Here is a 22,263-nt window from a genome sequence, read left to right on the forward strand (position 1 = left end):
AGACAACTGTAGACACAGGACAAGGGGACAAATGCCATTTCTCATGCTGTGACCCCCTCATTGCCTAGAACCCTCTATTCAGGATTTTGAGGCGGCCCATGTTGAACATCCAGGCAGCCTGCCTCAATTCCACTGCTATCTGGTGCCTGCTCATCAGTGTTAGTTTACCTGGAAGCAGCTGAAACACACCCTGGTTCTCCACCTCAACCTCCAAGTAGAAGTGGGAGCAGTCGCTAAGGGTGACCACTTCATTGGCCCCACCGGGCATTAGGCCGTTGATTCTTAGGGGCAGCTCCAGGGTCTGGCCCACTCGTGCCTCCACCTGGCATGGGGCAAATTCCATGCCTGTGGGCTCGATCACATACACCTGGAAGAGAAGGCATGGACTAGGGTCATCAGGCTGCATGCAAGAGGAAGTGCCTGCTGCTCGGATTTACAAAAAGTACTATGTGCTGGGCACTGAATATATGTCAGTGAGAAGACTAAGCTTGAGGGACATGCAGGCATGTGCTGGGGACTGAGGTGATGTCCAGGGATGAGCTGTCAGGGAAGGCCCCCTCTGAGAAGTAATGTAGGAGCTTAGAACTGAGTGTCATATCAGAGGCAACCAGATGAAAGACTTTCTGGGAAGAAGAGACAATCTGTGCAAAGATCCTGAGCCATGTACCAGCTCAGCACACTGGAGAAATACAAAGAAGGTAGTATACAGGAACAGAGAGAGGCCTCATCAACAACAAAAAATATTTGTACTAAGACAAAATTTACCAGACTTACAGGTTCTGTTCTAAGAACACTGCTAATTCACTGAATCCTCTCAGTCTCCTCGTTAAGAAGGCTCTATTACTAACCTCAATACTTGATGAAGAAACTGGCACGGGAGATCTGAGCTGGAGCATGGTGGAGTCTGGCCCACGCAGCCCAGCCCTGGAAGCCAGGTTCTAGTCATCACACACACTGCCTATCAGGGAATTGTCCTCCAGCTTTTAGCGGAGCAACCAGGTAAAAGGTAGCACGTTTACTGAGATGAAAAAGCTTGGGAGAAGACGGGCAAGGGGCAAGATGGTTATAATTTATACTAATATTGGACAATATGTTGTAGCTGAAGGGTCTCCATTACGACCCTCTTCACATGAAACTTAGATGAATTTTAAGATAGGTGTGCATGCCTGTTGTATGTCAATAAAGAGACAAAATTACCTATTGTCTAGATGAGTCGATAAAACAGCTGCGATATATTTACACAGTGGACTACTACTTAATGTAAAAAAGAGGAAAATTTTACCCTTTGTGACAGCATGGATGGACCTGGAGAACACTATGCTAAGTGAAATAAGTCAGTCAGAAAAAGACAATTACCATATGATTTCACTCATAGGTGGAATCTAATGAACAAACTGAATAAGCAAAATAGAGACAGACTCATAGATACAGAGCAGGCTGACAGCTCTGAGTGTGGTGGTGGAGGGATCAAGCAAAAAAGGAAAAAGAAAGAATTCATGGACACAGACAACAGTGTGGTGATTGTGGTGGTTGGGGTGGGGAGAGGGTGGGTGGAGATAGAAAAGGGTATGGGGAGATAAATAGTAATGGAAAAAATACAATTTAAGAAAACCTATCATCAATATCCCAAATCATATAAGAGAAAATCAGGATTAGACATGCCACGTATGGACCTTCAATTTCTGCCTTAAATGAACTAATAAAAGGGACTGTGGTCAGGGTCAGGCAGTAAGAAAACAGGTGGGATCAGGAAGTCACGAGGCTCAGCTGCAGGTGTCCATTCTCATATGTGGCCTTTGCTCAGTGAGTTGATCCCACATCACTTGCGGTCAAAAGCCAGGTGTCAAGCCCTAGTTCAGGGAAGTCCTCACTGTATCTGAACAAGAGTCAGAGGAAAGGAATTGGAGCTGGGTGCCTTAGAGTCTTGGGCCTTCCGTTCACTGTGAATTTACAACCCAACATTCATTGACCCTTTCAATTTGGAAAATCACATTTTTGAGGTTTGGCGAATTTTCTAGAACAACTTTTTAGGCTATCTCATATGTTCTGTGTTCTCTGGGATCCATTCCAGAAACCCCAGCTATGTTGATCCTGGCCCTTCTGGTTCCATCCCCTGCCCAGTGTGGAATGTCATTTCCATCACCCTCATATGGCTGTGAGCCCCTCGAGACCAAGGGCTAAAGCGTAGTTCTGAATTAAGCTGGAGGGCTGGCTAAGAGGGGGTACCTAGACACCACCCCCGGGCTGTTCTGGCCCCTGAGGTCTCACCTTCATCTCCCCAAAATGTAGTGGGTTCTGAACATCATGCGCCTGGATCACACTGAGTCCTATGTCACTGCCTGTGGTCATCACACCTTTGACGGTGACTGTCGCAACCATGTAGCTTGACGAAGACCAACTGAAGTTCCCACTCCCACCGTGGGCCTAGGGAAAAAATTATCATCTAATCAGCCCACCTCCCTGCTCTCTGTGTCACACACATACACACACTCACATTCACCCTTACTCTCACACCTACTCACACTCATTTTGTCTCACACACAGGTCCGCATCAAGCCAACACCTGACTGGAGGCTGCCTCCACCCCTTGCTCTCTCCACCCTGCCTTGTTTCTGGCCTCATATTCTAGGGGCCTTGCGGCTGATGTGGTACATGTACACACAAGTTCATGACAGTGGCCCAGAACCTAGGGGACCTCCCAGAGCTCAGACTCAATAGAAAGACCCCTTGGCCAAGGAGCCAGGTACAGGATGCTGCTTCCCTGACCACACAACACTCCCTTTCAGCACACACTCCTGCCCACTCCTAGTCATTTGCCCTGAAGTAAAGGACAGCCCAGAAGCTTCTGAGAACAGGGACCATCACCCTAGAGCCCAAGAGAGCCAGAAAGGTGACACAGCTGGTAGTGGGGACCAGTGCTGACAGGATACCTGTCACCACTGCCAGGGAAGCAGGAACTAATGAGGACTGTGTGGGCCACAAGGGCTTGAGCCACAAAGGAGTCAGTCCATGCTGACAAATGCCAGGTGGGCACATGAATATCAAAGACCAAGAACACAAAGACTAAGACCTGTAGCATAAGACAGGGTTGGAGACATTTTCCCTTGAATTTCAAATTTTCCTCCAAGGTTGTTTATACTACCTCAGGAAAACACTTTTTTTTACTAAAACAGATATATATGGAAGTTACATCTGTATTCCAGGTTTTCTTTATCTTGCTTCATTTTCTGTTTTCAGTCTTTTTTCTGATTAAAATACACTGCTATGATAGAAACCTCAGAAAATATAGAAAGCAGAAAGACTCTCTGATTTTTAATTCTCTCCAGTCCCAGAAGGTAATATTAGAAGAGAATGGCCAAAGAGTCCCAATCCCATGGAAATACCTGAAGGAGTGCAGCCAGATGTGGGGACCCCCACTTACCTTGATCATGTACTGATAGGCACCTGTCTTTGGTTGCCACGGAAACGTCAGGATGCTGGGATAGAGGGTGATGGGGATGTGAATTTCCACCTCCTGTTGGTTCCACACAGGCACCCGTAACATGTGGACACCTCCATCCTACAAGGGGGTGAGGAGGCCCCACATCACCATGATGACCAGGTTGTCAGCAGTTTTCCCACTCAAGCAGACCCCTGCCCCTCCCCGGGGATCAGTCACAAAGGTAGATTTTGTGATTGTAGGGAGTGGAAAGGAAGATGACAGATAACCTGCAGCTTCTGTCTCCATTGAGATGGCTTTCCAAGTAAACATGCTTGATTCCATCCTCAGGGACCCCCTGACAGGATGGGTGTGGGTATCCCCACTTTATGATGAGGGAACTGAGGTGCGGTATGCTAAGGGAACTCGTCCAAAGCCTCCAGAGCTGAAGTGCAGACTTTGGTAGGAATTGCAGTGTGGGTCCACAGGCGATTGCTTCCTGCTGCCTCTTGTAGGTCAGTGCAGGGCAGGCAGATGAGAACACCCATGCCAATGTTCTAATCAGTTAAGAACTACTCCCACCTAAAACTGATGGGCCTTTTAGTACAGGACAAAATGAAAAGACTTTGAAGGACCCACAGCCAAAATAGTCAAAGGGATGCTGGTGGCTCTTGGCTCGTTTACAGCTGGACACGGTGCCCAACACTGCTCCCCAGCAGGAGTTCCAGCCCTCATTCCAGAAGGTGTAGGCTCACCTTTACAGGGGTTGGCAGAGGAAGAGGGGCTCTGGCTTATGTGGGGACAGGTGACAGAAACAGCCCAAAGCCCCCCTACCCCTAAGGCATCCTCTGTAAGCCCAGAGAAGGAGGGACCCTCATAGCACCTGTGACAGCAACACACAGGCCGAGGTTGGGACCCTGGCTCCCCAGGGCTCACATCCAGCCTGGTTGACACTCTATCTATGGAGAGCCCAGGGGGTAGATGAGGGAGGTGTCAACTTGCCTGGTCCACCACGGAAGTGAGGACTGCCTCAATAGCTGTTTGGCCTCTTTTTAGTGCCCTGACGTGATGGGATGACCCATTCTGGGAAGAAGAGAGCACCTCAAAGAACTCAGATGGAAGCACGGTTTCAATGCGGATGTTCTGAAAGGTGAGGCAAGATGGGTGAGAGGTACTTCTAAGAAAACCCAGGAAAGTGAGTATGCAGGACAGAAGCAGTGTGACCAGAAAGCAGCTGTCAGGTCAGGCCAGGGTCTCTCTGAGGCTTGCAGGCCTCCAAAAGCCAGCAGATAAGCTGGATAAAGCTCTGAAACTGAGCTCTGACCACTCTGGCCTTTGACTCCTCCCAGGCTCCCCTCCCTGCATGACCCAATGGCCCTGTGCTCCTGTTGTAGTTATCCGTGTGGGGCTCATGGGAGCTCAGAAATTACAGTCAGCTTTCTTAGGCCCTGAGGTCCCAAAAGGGAAACCACCAAATACAATAAAGGACATCAAAATCCCTTACAACTAATTCCAGCTGGCAGACACCACTTCACCATCATCGTGTCCTTAAACTCTGCTGCCTGCAGCTTCCTCTCCCTGCCCTAGCCCTGTAGGGAGTGGGCCTGTGCTGTGTAGATGCACAGGTTTACTGGGTCTTGACATGTCCAAGGGATCCCACAACAGTGCTTCCTATGAACCCACAGTACCACTACGAAGTTCCTGAACTCAGCCTGCCTGCATGGGGACCCCTGTCCCTTTGGGGGCAGCTCGCTGAGCAGCTATTCCAGGAGACACATCCCACCTCACCACCCCACCTGGACCCTAGGCACTCACATCTGATGGGTAGACCTTGTTGCCAGACTTGTCAAGCACTTCAATGGTAATTTCATATAGGCGTTCAGTCTCAAGCACCCACCTGTCACCAGGTTGGACTGTGAACCCTATAAAACAGACAAGTGGCACCGCCTGACAACTCAGGCCACAGGGGGATACAGTTGAGGAAGAGGATGGGACCAAGTACCTTTATGAGAGCTCCACACTGCTTACCTGGAGGTTCCCACAACCACCTACCTGGAAGGGCTCAGACCACTTACCTGAAGAGACATACAACTGCTCACCTTAAAGATACCTATAACCACTCACCTAAAGACCCACTGTCACCTGGAGCACCCCAAAACCACCTACCTAGAAGGGCTCAGACCACTAAACTAGAAAGATCTATAACTGCGCACAAGGAGGGCCTCATAATTCTTCACCTAGATAGTCCACAACTGCTCACCTGCATTCCTCCATGGAAAAAGTCTAGCTATTAATGACTATGAGATCTAATGCTGGCCATCAGCACTGAGCCCTAAAAACCTAAACTGATCTCTAAGATTCCCCAGAACTAAACATTAACAATCCCACACTGAGTAGTCAAGACTCATTCAAACTTGATCCTGTCTACAGTAGGTCTGCGCTCAAAATCCATACTGGTGTATACTCTGAATACATAGTAGGCCTACTCTGAATCCATGTGAGTCTACACTCTGATTCCAAAGTGGGTCTATGCTTTTAATCCAGGGTAGGTCAATGTTCTAAATCCACAGTGAATCTACTCTCTGAATCCATAGTAGGTCTATGCCCTGAATCCAGAGGGTCTACACTAATAATCACAAAGAATCTATTAACACAGAGAAAGACTAAACTCTGAATCCACAGGGAGTCTATAACTGTGATTCCACAGTAAGTCTAAGCTCTGAATCTGGAGAGGGTCTACCCTATCTATAAATCACAATGACTCTATGCTCTGAATATTTAATAAGTCTATGCTCTGAATCCACAGTAGCTATATGTTCTGAATCTACAGTGAGAATACCCTCGGATTCCACAGATCTATACTCTGAATCCACCATGAGGTTCTGCTGAATGCACATAGGGTTACGCTCTCAATCCATAGTAAGTCTACACTCTAATCCACAGAAGATCTACTCTCTGAATCCACCGTAAGTCTAAGCACCAGTGCACAGTGGGGCTACGCTCTGAATCCACAGTACGTCTGCACTCTTAATCCACTGTGGGTCTATGCTCTAATCCACAGTAGGTCCATACTCTGAATACACAGTAAGTGTACATTCTAAATCCACAGTGAATCCATGCCTTAATCCACAGAAAGTCTACACTCTGAATCCACAGTGAAGCTATGCTCTGAACCCACACTATGTCTACATTCTGGATGCACAGTAGGTTTACATGTGAGGCCTGGCACTAAGCACTCTCCCTGTGTGAGCCTGCATTACTTCGAGACCTTTTGCTGTTTTCATGGGAGTTGCTACACCCACGGCTTGCTGACCCCTGTGATATTATGTTCTTTCTCACTTCCACACCATTGCCTAAGCTATTCTCTGTACCATAATAACCCACCAGCAAAAGAGCAGCTTCCTACAAAAGGCCTGCCTAAATTATAATCTACCTGAAGCCTTTCTCTGCATTCACATTAATTGACCCTTCCCACTATCCTGTCACCGCCTGCTGTGCTGGTCTCTCCTCACAAAACCAAGCACCAAGGACCCTGTCTTCCTTCTCCTGGAACTCCAATGCTCAGCACAGTCCAAACAAATAGACGGTACCAAGGATACATTTCTGAGTAAATGGAGCTCCTAAGACACCCAGGGCCATCCTGCCTGATGTCACCATGTTGTCCACTTAGGTCCGCACCAAACAGCAATCTGACACAGCAGCACACGGGAGGACCTTGGGTTTTGCTTCATATCAAACGCTCTCTTCCCTGAACCACATCAGTGCACTCAACAGGTGAGTAAGCTCAGACCAAAAGAAGTGTGGCATCGGTGACCCGGGGTGTGTCACAGACATCTATTAAGTGGTCATCTGTTATTGCAGCTCCCAGGCACTGGCTGTGCCCCTCTAGGTTCTGCATGGCTGTGGGTTCTTCCCCTCCTCTCTCAGACAAATGCCTCCCCTTCCTCCTTGAGGAAACATCTACCAACTGTCATGTCACCTGAGGGGCCCCTCTAACTGAGCAGGCCCCCAACCACCAAATACCCATGGCTGTGTTCAGATCTGGACAAAGTGCCACCACAAAAACCAGCAGGAAACAAAGCCCTTTCCCACTCTACCCATTTCTCTCCCCAGCCACCTGCCATCTGATCCTGTTTGTTTCTGATTGTTTCTGGGTTCCGACAGGGGAAGGAATGGGGAGCAGCTCTGGCAAGGGCATGTGAATGTTCATTGCCCTGGGCCTCCCAGCTGGTAGAGCTGGCCTCATTTTCTGGGGGGAGCTGTTGCTTGTATTTTATTTTTCTAACTCAGGTAATCAAAAAAGAGCAGCATACAGGACCCAGGATGCCCACACTCACCTAGGTATCTGGGTTCTACCACGTAAATAGTGCTATTAGGTAACCTGGAAGCACCCTGCATAAGGATACCTGAATTCTTCATTAAGGAACAAAACACAAGATAGTAAATAAACCAGCTGTCAGGTTTCTGCACAGCGAGGACAGTGTATCATCAAGACATCACATGGATAGAGAGGAGGGGAGGAAGAATCCCTGACTGCTGTCAAGTGGAACAGAGGTGTCTCCAGAATCAGAGCCACCCTGTGTCTCCTACACTAGCAAAGGGAGGGGGGACTCTGCAAAGGACACTGGAAGCCATGCAGGGCACACCAACACATCTGAGACAAGAGTCCCCACACGCCAGTGTGGAAACAGCCTCAGCCAAGTCCCCAGATGAGGCCACAAGTGCCAGAGGTTCCGGAGGTGGGAGTAAGGCTGCCTGCCCACCACTACCTCCCATCCCGGCAGCCTCTCCAGCAGGTCACCCACAGAGATGAACAATCTTTTGGATTTTCAGACTTTGCGCGGAAACGGCTATTTTTAGCCTAGCGCAGCTTTCCGGGAGAAAAATGATTTGACTTCCAAACAGCAAATCTGCACACAGAACATGCACATGGGGGTGTATGCTGGCCTGAGAAAAGGATATTCCTGTGGCCGAGGACCAGGTTGCTCTGTCCCAGTTGCACAGCAGTGACCGTCGATGTGTCCTGAGCCAAGACAGCTACAGGCCGGCCCGGGTCTCCAGCATGGCCCTGGATGTTGTTCTGAAGCTGCAATTCATACTGATCTGAAGGCATTGAGAGTTCTGGCCACCCAAAACCCAGAGAGTCAGGAAGGAAAGAAAGCAAGAAGATGGAAACATTAGGAGCCAGTGTGTCAACCACACTCAAATCTCTGCTACCAGTACAGCTATGTGATTTTTTTGCACTTAATTTTTTTCAACACTTTAAATTTTAATATTATTTTCCATGCCTGTGGATAAAGCTGACACTCTCCATGAATCTTCAGAGGCAACCAGTATTTTTGTGACTGCCACAACGTTGCACATTGTGCTTTTTAAAATTAAGTACAGCCCTGGTCTCAAATTGCTGCCTGCTTGTAGAATACATTCTGTATCAACATTGGGCCCTTTTGTGCTCATGGCAGAAATACACTCTGCTTCCACACTGAGGGGCCCAGGATGGTGGTCTCTGGGTCTGTGTACCCTCTAGGAGTTTCCAAAAAATGTGCTGGTCCATGGTATCCCACATGGTTTTGTGAGCTGAGTCTAGAATACGCAAAGAATCTTCTCTATTGCTATCCTGAGTGTCCATCAACGCTTCCCTGCTCTTTCACATTGTGAAAGAGAGCTCGCTCAACTGGGACCAGGATGAGAAATAACAGGCTGACAGAACTTACCCCCTCCATCAATCTCCCGCACCCTGTAGGTAGAGACTGCAAGCATTTTAAATATAAGTGGCTGCTGCTGACCAGCAAACCAAGATGTGGCTGGACTGTGCTAATGTTCTATGTGCACATTACTCCATTTTGTCCCCCAGCAACACTGGACATCAAGATGTGGGAACAGGTACTCCTGATGCCCACATCTTAGAGATGAGAGAACTGTGGAAATGAGGGTAAGAAGCTTGTGAGTGGCCCCATAGTGGGTGAATAGCAGAGCTGGGACTCAAACCAAAGAGAGCCTGACTACTGACATGCCCTCTGCCCAGCCAGTGTTTCCTGTCAAGTAACCCATTCAACCAAGCCCACAGGTGTGGTTCCAGCCCTCTAGCAAGAACCACCAACAACTTCCCTGCTCAACAGGGGGAGGAGTTTAAGCTGGAGCAGCCTTCAGAATTCCCAGGAATTCTGAGAATTCTGAAAGGGAGGCAACATACCCATTTCCTGTCCTGGGGCACCTTTTCTGTGTTCTATTTAGTCCCCAAGATTCTGCCCTGGAGCAGAGTGCTCTCAGTGTGTGGTCTCTGGACCAGTAGCATCACCTGAACGGCACATAATTGGCCCTACCCCAGATTGGCTGAACTCAGGGAGTAGGCCCAGCACTGTATAGGAACAGGCCTTCCAGGTGATTCCGATGCATGTTAGGACTGAGAATCATTTCCTTGTCTCTAACCGGGGTGAGTCCAGCCAAGATGGGCTGTGATTCTTGTAGATTATGTACCCAGTGTTCAAAGTATGGCAGCTGTGAACCAAGGATACATGTCATAATAAAATAATGCCATTGCTCAGTAAAACAGCATTACTTCATGATGCTTTATGAAGAACTAGCCTCCTCCCTTGTTTAAAGTTCTCCAAACGAATAAGGCCCTTTCAAGAAATGAATATACTGACTCTTGAAGGATCTCACACAACTCAAATGTAACCATACAGGTGGGGCAAAAGTAGGTTTACAGCTATGAGTATGTGAAACAGTTTATTCTCATATTATTTATTAATTATTGTACTATTTCCATACTAACAATTGTAAACCTACCCTGTGTATATAAAACACTAAAACAATGAAAATGAAGAGCTTCTTTGGCTCCTCAAGTACTTCTTATAATGCATAACTCGCTACTTTTCAAAGGCACTGAATATGGGAGGCTTTGCAGATGTTAAGGGTCACTGCCCACAAACAGGGGAAGGCTGCTCCTGGGGTCCCAGGTCAGCCTCTCCAGAGAGTAGATGACCATCCCCTCCCAAGGCTGTCCTCATGCTCTTCTAGGAGGCTTGATTTCTGACCCCTCCCAACCCTGGCTGACTCCCCAAGATGTGCTTCCGTCAGAATCTCCTGACCCCCACCCCATGTAGAGCCCAGGGATGATCACAGAGCTCCTGGGGCTATGGGCCTGAGTCCGAGATGGCAGGGAGTCCACTCTGCTGCAGCCCCTACTCACGCAGGCCAGCATGTTTTAGTTCTGAGTAGCCATGGTTCAAAGATATACTGGGTTCTAAATCCCTTCCACACTTGGGTATGACACAGGAAAACCAGCCCACCTCTACCCATGCAGTTGGTTTTCCAAATCTCAGCACATTTTATGTCAGTAATTTCCACCATTCCAGTCACACAAGTTCTTTTCAGATACCAATTCCATCAGCTAGCATGTCCTCCCCGCTCTGTTCTTTCTAATAATTTGGTTACTGTGCCCATCATGTCTGCATGTCATCCAAATGCCAACAGGAATGAAAACTGAAGAGAGAGACCTGTGGCCCCCATCAGAAACATTGCTCTGTAAGCAACACAGGTAACCCTCTGTAAGCTCCAAGAACCCCTCTCCTCCCTCACTGTGGGTCCCTACTGGTGGAGATGTTTGTAGGGTCCTCTTTAGATTGGCCATCTTCCTCCCCCACTGGGCTGTGCCTGCCAGGAGAACAAGGACCTGGGCAGCTCTGCTGGCCACTGCACACTCAGCCTCAGCGGAGCAAACCAGGTGCTCAGTAAAGCAAGCAGTCACATAAAGGAAGAATAATATGCAGGAAAAAAGAAAAATTACATTTTCAAAGAAAGAAAACTGAAATAAAAGAAATCATAAAGAATTAATGTGCAATTCTAATTATCTGCATGTTAACACATCCATGTAACTGTCCTTTACCGTGTAATTTTCTTCTGCAGGATGCTGTGTAAGACAGGGCTTTGCTGAAGTTCATGTCCCCTGTAGCGATATCATTCCCCTGCCTTCCCTGGCTAGTAAGCATGTTAAAAATGACAGGGATGTAAATTGCATCTCAATTTTAAAGAAACCCAATCCATCTTTAAAAAAGCTAGACAGTCAGTTTCCATTTGTATATCTTACTCATGTGGGTATTTGCCAGCTCAGTTTTCCCAAAGCATCCTTCTGGAATGCACTCAAGCACCATGCCGACCAGTACATCAATGACACAGGTGTGTTTGTTTTTGGAGGAATTTTCCATCTCGTTACCCTGCTGATGAAAGGGAGGCAACCTGCCTATCTGCTGTCAGGGATCTTTCATGTGCTCCAATTCTTTGACTTCTGTGTTAGGTCAGTGACCAAACCCACACCTTTTTGGATATCTTGGGATGTGTTTTTCCTCTGGGCCACGATACATGAATTAAAACCCCAGATTAATTTAGGGTTAGCTCATAAAAGTCTTCATTAAATCACCCCCACTTAACCATGTTGGCTCTGCCCTCTCCAGCTGGGACACAGGTCTTAGCCCTCATCCAGCTCACACAGTGGGACCATCCCCAAATTGCCCCTGGGAGAACTGTAAAGCCCTATGTGTTATGCTTAGCAGTTGTTCTCATTTTCCTTTTGGAGGACAGGGCCGCTTGATCCTGAAGGAGTAATTAAGGCCAAGGAGTCAGAAGCCTTGCGATCTTCACAGAGGTTCTATGCCTCAAGTTTTCTCATCTATAAAATGAGGTATTAATAAAATCCACCTCACAGAGTTAGTGGGCTATAACATGAAAGGCAGAGCACTTAGAAAATGCTCAGTCATAGTCAGAAGTCGTTGGTAGTGACTGGGCTTTCCATACTGTCTTCTTTCATGTTGCACTGCCACTCCTCATCAGCATTCAAGTATAAATTTTTATTTCCATTTCTGAGGAGTCCCTGTTGGTGCCCTCGGGAACTCCATCTCTGACTTGCCTTCTCTTTTAAAGTCTCCAAAAGCCAGGGCCAGGACTGTCCCTGTGCTTTTAGAATCTGCTTCCCTAAAGTCTGGGGTAAATATGGGCTCTGGCCAGGACTGCCAGCCTAACTTCCTGTACATCCCACTTTAACACAGTCTCACTTTAACATGTGGCAGAAGAGCTGGATGCTGCCTGCCCAGCATATGCGGACACTCAGGAACCACCAGCCTGAGGGCCTCCAACCAGTGCCTCTCGTTTTGGCGAGAACTGGGCCCAGATGCAGGAGGGCCTGCTTTTGTCTCCTATGGCCTTCTGAGGGGCAAAGAGCTCTTCCACAAAGTAACAACTGGCCGCTCTACCCCTCTCAGAGAAGGTGGTGTCATTTCAACCAAGTTGGTTGAAAGCTGAGGGATCTACTGCCTCTTAAACAATACTTTGCACCACAGGCATGCAGCCCTTTCAACCTGGCCCTCAGACTGATGGGCCCCGAGTGCAACACTCTTGTTCCAGAGATCCTTGACACCCTGTGCTCTGACCATGAAACATGTAAACTTTAAGCAAAATGATAATTCCTAGTAGAATTAGTGCTGCATTAAGAACACTCGCCATATGAAATGCATCACATGTACACAGACAGCACTTTAGAATTTCCAGAACAAATCCACATCCATTAACTCAATTTGTCCTCCCAGCACAGGCAGAAAGGCCTCAAAAGCTCTGATGGAGAAACTGAGCTCCAAAAGGGGAGCATGGCTCGCAAAGACTGCCTAGCAGTCAGTGGCTAATCAGGGTAAAACCCAGTCCAATATGAAGCTCATGGCTCCTGGCATTCTTAAAACAATGGAATATATACCTAAAAGGATTGAAAGCAAGGTCTCAGGTTGATATTTGCACATCCATGTTCACAACAGCATTATTTGCAATAGGTAAGAGGTAGAGACAACCCAGGCATCCATCCACAGATGAACAGATAAACAAAATGTGGTCTGTCCATAAAATAGGGTATTATTCAGCCTTAAAAAAAAATCCTCCACATGGTACCATGTGGAGGCACTATGTGGAGGACATTATGCTACATGATATAAGCCCGTCACAAAACAGCAATCACTGTATAACTGCAGTTATTTGAGGTACTTAGAGAAGGTCAAGTTCATAGGGAAAGAAAGTGGAAAGGTGGTTGCAGGGGCTGGGGGAGGGAGATGGGGAGTTGCAGTTTAATAAGGACACAGTTTTAGTTTTACAAAATGAGAAGGGTTCTGAAGATGGACGGTGGTGATGGCCGCACAACAATGTGAATGTACTTGATATCACTGGACTATACACTTTCAAAATGATTAAGTGGTAAATGTCATATTATGTATATTTTACCTGAGTCAGTGACTCACCTGTAATCTTTCCTTGCCTGATCTTCTGGACCTTGTAGCGAATGGAGGTCCCCACCATCAGGTAAACATCGTAAGCTGGGTTCAGAAGGATGTTCTCCAAAATCAGCAGTCTGACCTCTGCAGGGCTGACATTCTTGACATAAAGAAGAACAGAGAAAGAGTAAGATGGGGTTAGAGAAGAGGAATAGGGGTGTGGGCAAGAGAAAGGGAATCTTTAGAACTTTTTACTGTGTTCATGTGGGGTCAGGAAAGTTAAGGGTGAAAAAACAAGGCAACACCTTCAGTTCCCAAAGCCTGAGGGTAACCGTGCATGATGGCAGGCATGCATTCACTGGTCACTTTAAGTGTTATAGGTCAGGTGACAAGAATAATTAAACAGAAATAAAAGTGAGGAGCCAGAAGTGATATCCATGAATAATGTGGTCACCAGGGGCTCAGGGGGTCTCCCCACAGAAGCCCCAAAGGCCAGCAAGGTTGGGAAACCTCAGGCAAACCTGAAAAGGGAGAGGTATATGTCCCTGAGAGCACCAGCCTCTGCTTCTTGGCCCCTCCCTGGCCACCTCTCATCCCCGCCTGCTTGCCCTTACACTGAGACCCCCTCATCAGTGACTTTGAAGTGAGGGAAAGGCTGCTTGTATAGATTACAGTATACCTTCATCACCAGGTTCTGTAGGGCCTGCACCTTTTATTGCCATCACACTGCTCCACTACTCTGCTGGAGAAAACTGACAAAGCAAATGATCCCCATCAACATATGTACAAACCCATTTTCTCCGGTGCAGGTGTGGCTGATTACCACCCAGTGGCTACTGACCAGCTCTGCATCTATTCATAAGTTATTTGGGTTTTCCTTTGACCTGGCTGTAACATCTTACAGGTTTCCTGGCTTAACAGTAAGTCAGATATTATCTTTGGCTCATTAAAAAAGAAAAAAAACATACAGAGCCCCTACCTTGGGCCTGGCTCTGTGGTGGGTACCTTCCAGCAAGGCAGGCAGGGAAGCACTTACCAACACGAGCAGGACAAGAGGGCCTACTCAGCAGCTGGTTCACTCCTGCCCAGCCCAGCACACCACTCAGGGGACCAGAATCCTAAGAGGCAAACTGTCTCTGAATACTAAATGCAGAGTGCTGTAGGGTCAGCCCTGTGACATGGCACCTCCCATGTTTCCAAAACTCTATGGGATTCCCAAGCTACTGACTAATCCACCAAAGAGACTGAATTAGATTTCTCTCATCTGACAGTTTACAAATCAAATGGCACACAAAATACCACGATCTTCCCACCTGCGTTGCAGGAAACAGGCAAACAAAAGGAAGAGCTCAGGTTTGCAGTTTAAAAGGTGGACATATGCCCACAACAACCAGAAAAGAACGAGGACTGTGACTAAACCCACTATTTCCCTCTGTTGTAATTCTCTCAAAACAGGGCATTGATAAAGAAGCAGATGCTGGCGAGGCCGGGTCAATGCTGCAGGTGGAGGGAGGGTAAGGAGCAACAGCCCTCTACAAATGGAACCCTCAGGGCCAATGCTGGGAACAGGAAGAGATACCATGGGGGACACCTCAAGATTGTTCACTGAGCCCCACATGTGTGGATATGCCCCTGTCCTGGGACAGGGGAGTACTTGTTGAAAAAAAGCTAATGAAAATCCCACTGCTCCTGAACCTCCCTCAAAAACTGAGAATGGAACAAATGCTTTGTGACTCCAGATGGTACACTCAGGTGCCCCAACCGCTGTGCTAAGCTGTGGCCCCCCCAAAATGAAACCAAACAAACAAAAACATGGAATCACACCCTGAAGTTCTGCTTTCAATGAAGAGTGAAACTTTTGAGATAGGGCAGCTCATTTCCACAACTTAATATGTGCATGGTTCCACCCAGGAAGCTCGGCGTCCTCCAGTACCCAGGGCCTACCTTGTACACGGCCTCCTGGATGCGTGCCTTGAGCTTGGAGCTACCAGTCTTCATCCCCGACACCAGGATGGTGTCCCCCTGCTTGGCCACCTTCTCCATCTCTGATATGTATGAAGGAGGTATGTACGTAGACTCTGAGAATGGGAGGATTCTGGAAAAGCACGTATCATCAGACCTGATATGTGGGACCAAGGAACCTAGCACATTCATTGCCTATCAGGACCTCCTGGTAGGTGCCAGGTGCTGAAATAATTGGTATTGCCCCAGTTGGTGTTGCTTAGAGATGTGTGCCTGACCAACCTGGAATTACAACTAAATTGTGGAGAAATCACCTGGAACAAAAAATTGAACAATAACAAAAGAGGAGCCTTGTAACCTCGGAGACAGAAGAATTGGCTTTAGTGAAATCTAGCTGGTAAGGAGTGCGGTACAGACCCGCGAAGGCGGGAGGGGTGCCCACGGATGGCAGCACCGGAAGGATATGGAAACGGCCAGCCTGGATCCCCCAGAGAAGAGCAGGATCTAAACCAAAAGTGGGGTTCTCTAGCCCGCAGCACCAGAGCCCAAGAGGTACACAGAAAACAGCCAGCTGCAAAAAGCAGCAGAGTTGCTCTCTGCCAGAGACAGGGAGCTGGAGACGCAAAGAGCCATTTAAAGGGCCAACGTATAAATTTGTATTTGCAGCCACTTACCCTGGGCTCTGACAAAAATGAGAGCAGAGTGGGTTAGAGATACCTGAGGAGAGACTGGGGAAGAAGGCTTTGGGGAGAGACCTGAGAGAGTAGCCGGTGGGATCTCGGTTCTGACTCATCCCCCTTGTGGCAGCAGCCATCTTGCTCAGGCAGAAACCACTCCCCCTGAGCAGCACCAGCCTCAAAGGACCAAATAGCCCTGCCTTTACGTGGGATTCAACACCACACTGTGCTGTCTAAGCTGCCTGCTGAGCGCAGAGTGGCAGCCACAGACAGTAGATCTGGCTAAAGGGGACGTAGAGACGACTGGCGACACTTGAGGAGAGACTGCAGAAGGAGGCTTTGGGGAGAGAATGCAGAGAGTAGTCCACAGGATCCCAGTGGAGACTCCTCCCCCTTACGGCAGCAGCATGAGTGGACCCAATAAACCCGCCACGAGGAGGGACTTGCCCTGCCCTGAGCTGTCTAAGGCAGCCTGCTGAGTGTAGAGTGATAGATTAACAGCTGCAGGAGACAGCTCCAAACAGTACATTACTGGAAGTCTCGAACAGACTGCCTAAGGTCAGACAGGGTCAACATCTGACATCATCAGAGGCAGATCCGGAAAGTAAAAACCACAGTCTCCAACCATAGAAGTTCACACCACGAAGGTAGGAAATCAAGACAGATCAACTTAAGAATCAGAAGCAAAAGAAAAGAGTCTCACAAATAATGGGAAGACTAAGAAATACGCCCCACTTGAAAGGAAAGGAGCAATCCCCACAAAGAGAACTAAATGAAATAGAGGCAAGTTAACTATCAGATATTGAGTTCCAAACAACGGTTCTAAGGAAGCTCAATGAGATCAGTGAGCTTAGAGAAAATTACCAAAAATTACAGGGAAACTATGAGGAACTTACTGCAAACTATATCAGCATGAAAAAGGACATAGAAGCTATCAACAAGAGGCAAGAGAAAATGCAGAATACCATTTCTGAACTGAAGAACACCGTAGAAGGAATCAAAAGCAGGCTTGATGAAGCTGAGAACCGAATCAGCAAGCTGGAGGATAAGGTAGGAAAAAAGCTCCCAGAAAGAGCAAGAAAATGAAAAAAGACTCAAGAAGAATGAAGGGGCATTGAGGGAAAGGCAGGACAACCTGAAACGTAATAATATTTGTATAATAGGGATACCTGAAGGAGAAGAGGATGAGGAAGGGATAGAGAACCTGTTTGAGAAAATCATGATGAAAAACTTCCCTAATTGGAGGAGAGAAAAAGTCACACAAGTCCAGGAAGCACAGACGGTCCCATTCAAGAGGAACCCAATGAGGCCCACTCCAAGACACATCATCATTAAAATGGCAAATCTCAAAGACAGAGAATCCTAAAGCAAGCAAGGGAGAAAGAGGTAGTAACATAAGGGAGCCCCGATATGCCTAGCAGCTGACTTTTCAACAGAAGCCCTGTAAGCCAGAAGGGAATGGCAAGGAATATTCCAAGTCATGAAAAGCAAAGGCCTGCAACCAGGACTGCTCTACCCAGCAAGGCTCTCCATCAAAATGGAAGGCGAAATAAGGAGTTTCCCAGACAAAAGATGTCTAAAAGAATACACCTCCACCAAACCAGCACGGCAAAATATGCTAAAGGGGCTGCTTTAAGATGAACAAAAAGTTTCTATGAATACCCAGCTCCTTTCAGAGTTACCAATACTTGATATTACCAATATTTTTAATACTCATTAATCTGATTGTGACAATGATGTTATCTTAATTGTTCCTTTATTATTTGTTGAAATTAAACCTGCTTTAGTATATTTCTTGCCTATTTCTATTATTTAAAAAAAAAAAAAGCTTTAAATGACTTTTTGGAATTCTTTAACCATTTATTGATTAAAGGTTTGTAGAACTTTTTTCCCTAAAAGAACAAACAAAAAAAAACCCCAACAAAACCTATTAACCATGTTTTAGATGTGTTGCAAATACTTTTCTATTCCTTGTCCTTTAACTTTTTTAATATGTATATTACTATATAGTTAAATGTTTAATATAGTCATATTGTCCATATTTACTTTAATAGCTTCTGGAGTTGAATATTTTACTTCAGGTCATGAAAAACATTATTTCTATTTTCTTCTAATACTCCATAGATTCTACATATTGATTTTTAACTCACCTGAATATTTATTGTATAATGTGTTAAATAGGGCTCTATATTGGTTTTATTTCAAGTAATAAGGGTCCATGTACATTATTTGTTGAATAAGCCTTATTTTACGATTGACTTGAAATATCAACTTAATCATATATTACATTGTTAGATAGATATATACGCTTGTCTCTAGAATGCTCATTATATTTCCGTGATCTACTTGATCATTTCTGTGCTGATGTCATGCTGGTTTAATTGCTGAGACTTTATAATGGTTTTAAATTTTTTTAGTATTTTATAATTAACTTTGACATTTAAAAAAATAAAATCAATCTGCATTTAAGAAAGAGAGAGAGAGAGAGAGAGAGAGAGAGAGATGGAACTCCTACCTTTTACAACAACATGGAAGGAACTGGAGAATATTAGGCTAAGTGAAATAAGCCAGTCTGTAAAAGACAAATACCATACGATCTCACCTATAAGTGGACTCTATTCAACAAAATCAACTAATGAACAAAATAAATCACAGGCATGGAAACATGGAGCAGACTGAAAGTGACCAGAGGGGGTTGGGGAAAGAGGACAATGGTGGAAAGAAGGGGAAGGGACTAGACAAAGAACAGGTATGAATGACCCATGGACATGGACAACAGAGTGGGAATTGACTGTGGGAGTGTGGGGTGCGGGTGGGATGGGTGGAGGGAGGTAACGGAATAAAAACTGAGACAACTGTAATAGAATAAACATGATTTATAAATTTAAAAAAGAGAAAAAAAGAAAAAAGAAGAAATGTTTCCCTGAAACTTCCTACATCAGAACTGCCAACATCCTTGTGAAAGTGCAGATTCTTGGCCCTTGGTCTAGGCCTTTATCTGCATGAAGCCTGGCAGTGTGCACTTTATCAAAACCTACATGTGATTATGATAAACACTGAAATTTCAGAGTCACCCACTTAGAAATTCTTCAGTCTCACAGATGTGAAAGATGAGGCCCATCGAACCTAAAAAACAGGCCCCAGACTACAGACTCAGCTGGGATGGTGTCAAAAATGTCCATCAGGCTCCCCAGGGCCACATTCCAGCCCACCCCTGGGCTAGCTCCTGCCTCTGGGGAATGAGTCTCAATGGCCAACCCCCAAGCATCTGGATTAGGGAATCGCTTCACATCTTATTCTTCCTGGGGATAGGCTATGGGGCGAAGCCCCAGGTGGGGACAGACGTCAAGAGTGTGGGTCCTCCCAAGAATGTGTGTTGGCAAGCACAGCTGGCTTGAGGGACCCTTTTGAAACAGTTTCTTACTTGCGGTCTCTGATTTACAAATCATAAGAACCATCACTAGACATGCTTTCATTCTCCCCAAGGTCTGCTGGGTGCTCTATTACACCATGATTTATCTACTTGTCCTATCTTACTAGTCGTCATATGCTGAGTTTAATGAAAATCCAGTGCATCTGGGATTTGTTAACAGCTGGCTCAGAGTCAGAGTGACTGGAAGCTGAGGGGCTTGACATGGCGGGAAGCAGACCTGGTGGTGCAGAAAGGGGCAGGGAATCAGCATCCTCTGAATGTCTAGTGTGTGCGAGGCCCAGAAAGGGCTCTGAACATAGTCAATGTGCTGACCACACAGCCTCCCTGAGGAAACACAACAATTACCTCTGTGTGACAGAAGAGAAAGCTGATGTTCAGATGGGTTACACAAGCAGGAAGTGAGAAGGCCTGGACCAGAATCCAGATCTCTTTGACTACAAAGCCCACGCTCCTGGCTTTATGAGACACTAGCAATTCCAGAGCTCTTCCAAGAAACACAGATGAGAAGTCCCAGCCGATGAAGAGCTCTGACCAAAGAGGGTCCTCAGTGTGCGCAGTGTCAGGATGTGAAGATGTCTGCCATGGAGATGTTGTGAGCCAAGCCTGGATGTTTCTTAGAGCCTTAAGCTAGACTTTTAAAAGTGTAAATAAATACCAGTCTTAACTCCCCACAAAATACTTACTAATTGCATGGAGGTAAGAAAGTAACTTTAAAAAGGGGCTCCCTAGCAGGCACCCTACCCAGGTGATGACAGTGATGGATGAACAAACTCATAATAAGATGTAATTAGAATAGGGATCCTCACCTTGTTGTATTCCTCACAAAGATGCAAAGCTCTGAATCTAATTAGGTAAACCCAAAATGAGAGAACTTCTACAAAAATAACTGGCCAGCAATTTTCACAAGTGTCAAATACCACAAAACTGTTCCAGGCTGATGGACTGTAAGTGACAGGACTCTGGGCTGGGGTTTTGCCACAAAGGATTTTGATGACTATCCTGTGGAGATGCAGGAAAATGCCCTTCGTGGTCATAAATGCACATTAAAGTCATCAGGGTGACAGGGTGACAAGCTGGCAACCTGCTTTCAAATGGTTTAGGGAACCCACTGTGTGCTGTACTTGCAAAATGGCTGCAAAATTTTTTTAAATTACGTGTCCCTCCCCCAAAGGGACTATACTCTTTAAAAGCTTATTTGATAAAGCATGAGGCAATGCAGTATAACAGCGGTAAAGCCCAGGCTTAGGTCTGTGTCAACACTGGCCCACAGAACTTGCGGCAGTGATGGGTGGATGTGCTCCTTGCCGGCTCTGTCTACGAGCGAAAACCACTACCACACAGTGAATGAGCACTGCAAATGCAGCTAGTGCATCTCAGGAACTCAGCTCCTTATTCTACCTAATTTAAAGGCAAATAGCCAGGAGCGGGTGGTGGCTACCATGCTGCATCGTGAAGATTTATACAGATCTGGGTTCAAACCTAGCTCCACCGTTTATAGATCTGAGACAAATGGCTTAAAACTAAGACTGTATGGCTGTTGGGAGGAGTGACTAAGTCAAAAGGAGTCTGGAGTCCATCTGTATCCCGCACGGTAGGAGTGCAGCTCCCTGCACCTGTGAAGGGCTGTCACTGCTGGAAGGTCCTCTTAGCCAAAACCTGTCTCCCCATTAACTGACCCCTTGATAGGAGGGCTGCCCTCTGGGGCCACACAGAACCCTTTCCCTGCACCCCATTACCTCGGACAAGTTTTCTCTCCTGCAGCGGGACATCCCAGCCTCCTTGACAATTTCCCACAGAACACACCCAGTGAGCAGCAAAAGCACAAAAATTCCTGCACAACTGTGTGGGCTAAAGCGTATTTTTCCTAACCCAGTCAGGGGACTGCTGGCCAGCGCACTGGAAATCGTCCTGGGACCCACCCCTTGCTAAGTGATGATGACCATGCTGAAAGACCCAGGCCTACTCAGAGCCCAGTGACATCCCTTTCCCATCACAAGAGAGGCATCTCTTACCGCAACGCATTATGGGAGTCTGAGAACCGACTGGCTTCTGTGTCCTTCATGATTGTCCAGTCAAAGACCAGTCCAGCCAGGGTGCTAAATGTGTTCCCTGTGAGAGCAGATGGGGGAAAAAAGGCAAAAGTGCATGAGTTAAGTCCCTAGGGCCAAGGGGAGGGAAAGCACTTGGCACCCCTACAAAGGAGGCGTTGTCCCTCCATTTTGGGAGGGGGTAATTGAGGCTTAAAGGCTCAGGGCCACATGACTGCGAGGGGCTGAGCTGGAATGTGAATGCAAGCTTGTCTCAGATGAATGCTCATGTCCTTCTACCGCACCTGTCTTTGCTCACAACAGGTTCAGTGTAGTGTGTAACACTATCACCCCTGGCATCTGTAAGCACTTTGCAGTTTAGGGGGCATGATCTCAGGTTTGCCACATTCCCCCCCATACCCTGCCATCCTACACCCACTACACCCCCATCATCTATCTTCCCTGTCTGACAAGCCCCCAAAGCAGAACATCTGGGGCC

General features: G+C 46.8%; 1 protein-coding gene across 1 annotated transcript in view; it reads right to left on the reverse strand.

Moving 5' to 3' along the window:
- NUP210 (nucleoporin 210) overlaps positions 1-22,263 on the reverse strand; it is a 122,741-nt gene that overhangs the window by 80,020 nt on the left and 20,458 nt on the right. Inside the window, exons 4-13 of the mRNA XM_054575085.1 lie at positions 21,750-21,846; positions 15,610-15,760; positions 13,693-13,825; positions 8,381-8,539; positions 7,756-7,824; positions 5,234-5,340; positions 4,421-4,561; positions 3,422-3,559; positions 2,269-2,424; positions 169-367 (exon numbers count right to left, since the gene is read on the reverse strand). Of these exons, the coding sequence (XP_054431060.1) occupies positions 169-367; positions 2,269-2,424; positions 3,422-3,559; positions 4,421-4,561; positions 5,234-5,340; positions 7,756-7,824; positions 8,381-8,539; positions 13,693-13,825; positions 15,610-15,760; positions 21,750-21,846 (1,350 nt within the window). The remainder of the gene's footprint in view (positions 1-168; positions 368-2,268; positions 2,425-3,421; positions 3,560-4,420; positions 4,562-5,233; positions 5,341-7,755; positions 7,825-8,380; positions 8,540-13,692; positions 13,826-15,609; positions 15,761-21,749; positions 21,847-22,263) is intronic.

The sequence above is a fragment of the Pteronotus mesoamericanus genome, unplaced genomic scaffold (assembly GCF_021234165.1).
Source record: "Pteronotus mesoamericanus isolate MK-2021 breed Mesoamerican mustached bat unplaced genomic scaffold, CSHL_Meso_final contig_27, whole genome shotgun sequence".
NCBI classification, from domain to species: domain Eukaryota; kingdom Metazoa; phylum Chordata; class Mammalia; order Chiroptera; family Mormoopidae; genus Pteronotus; species Pteronotus mesoamericanus.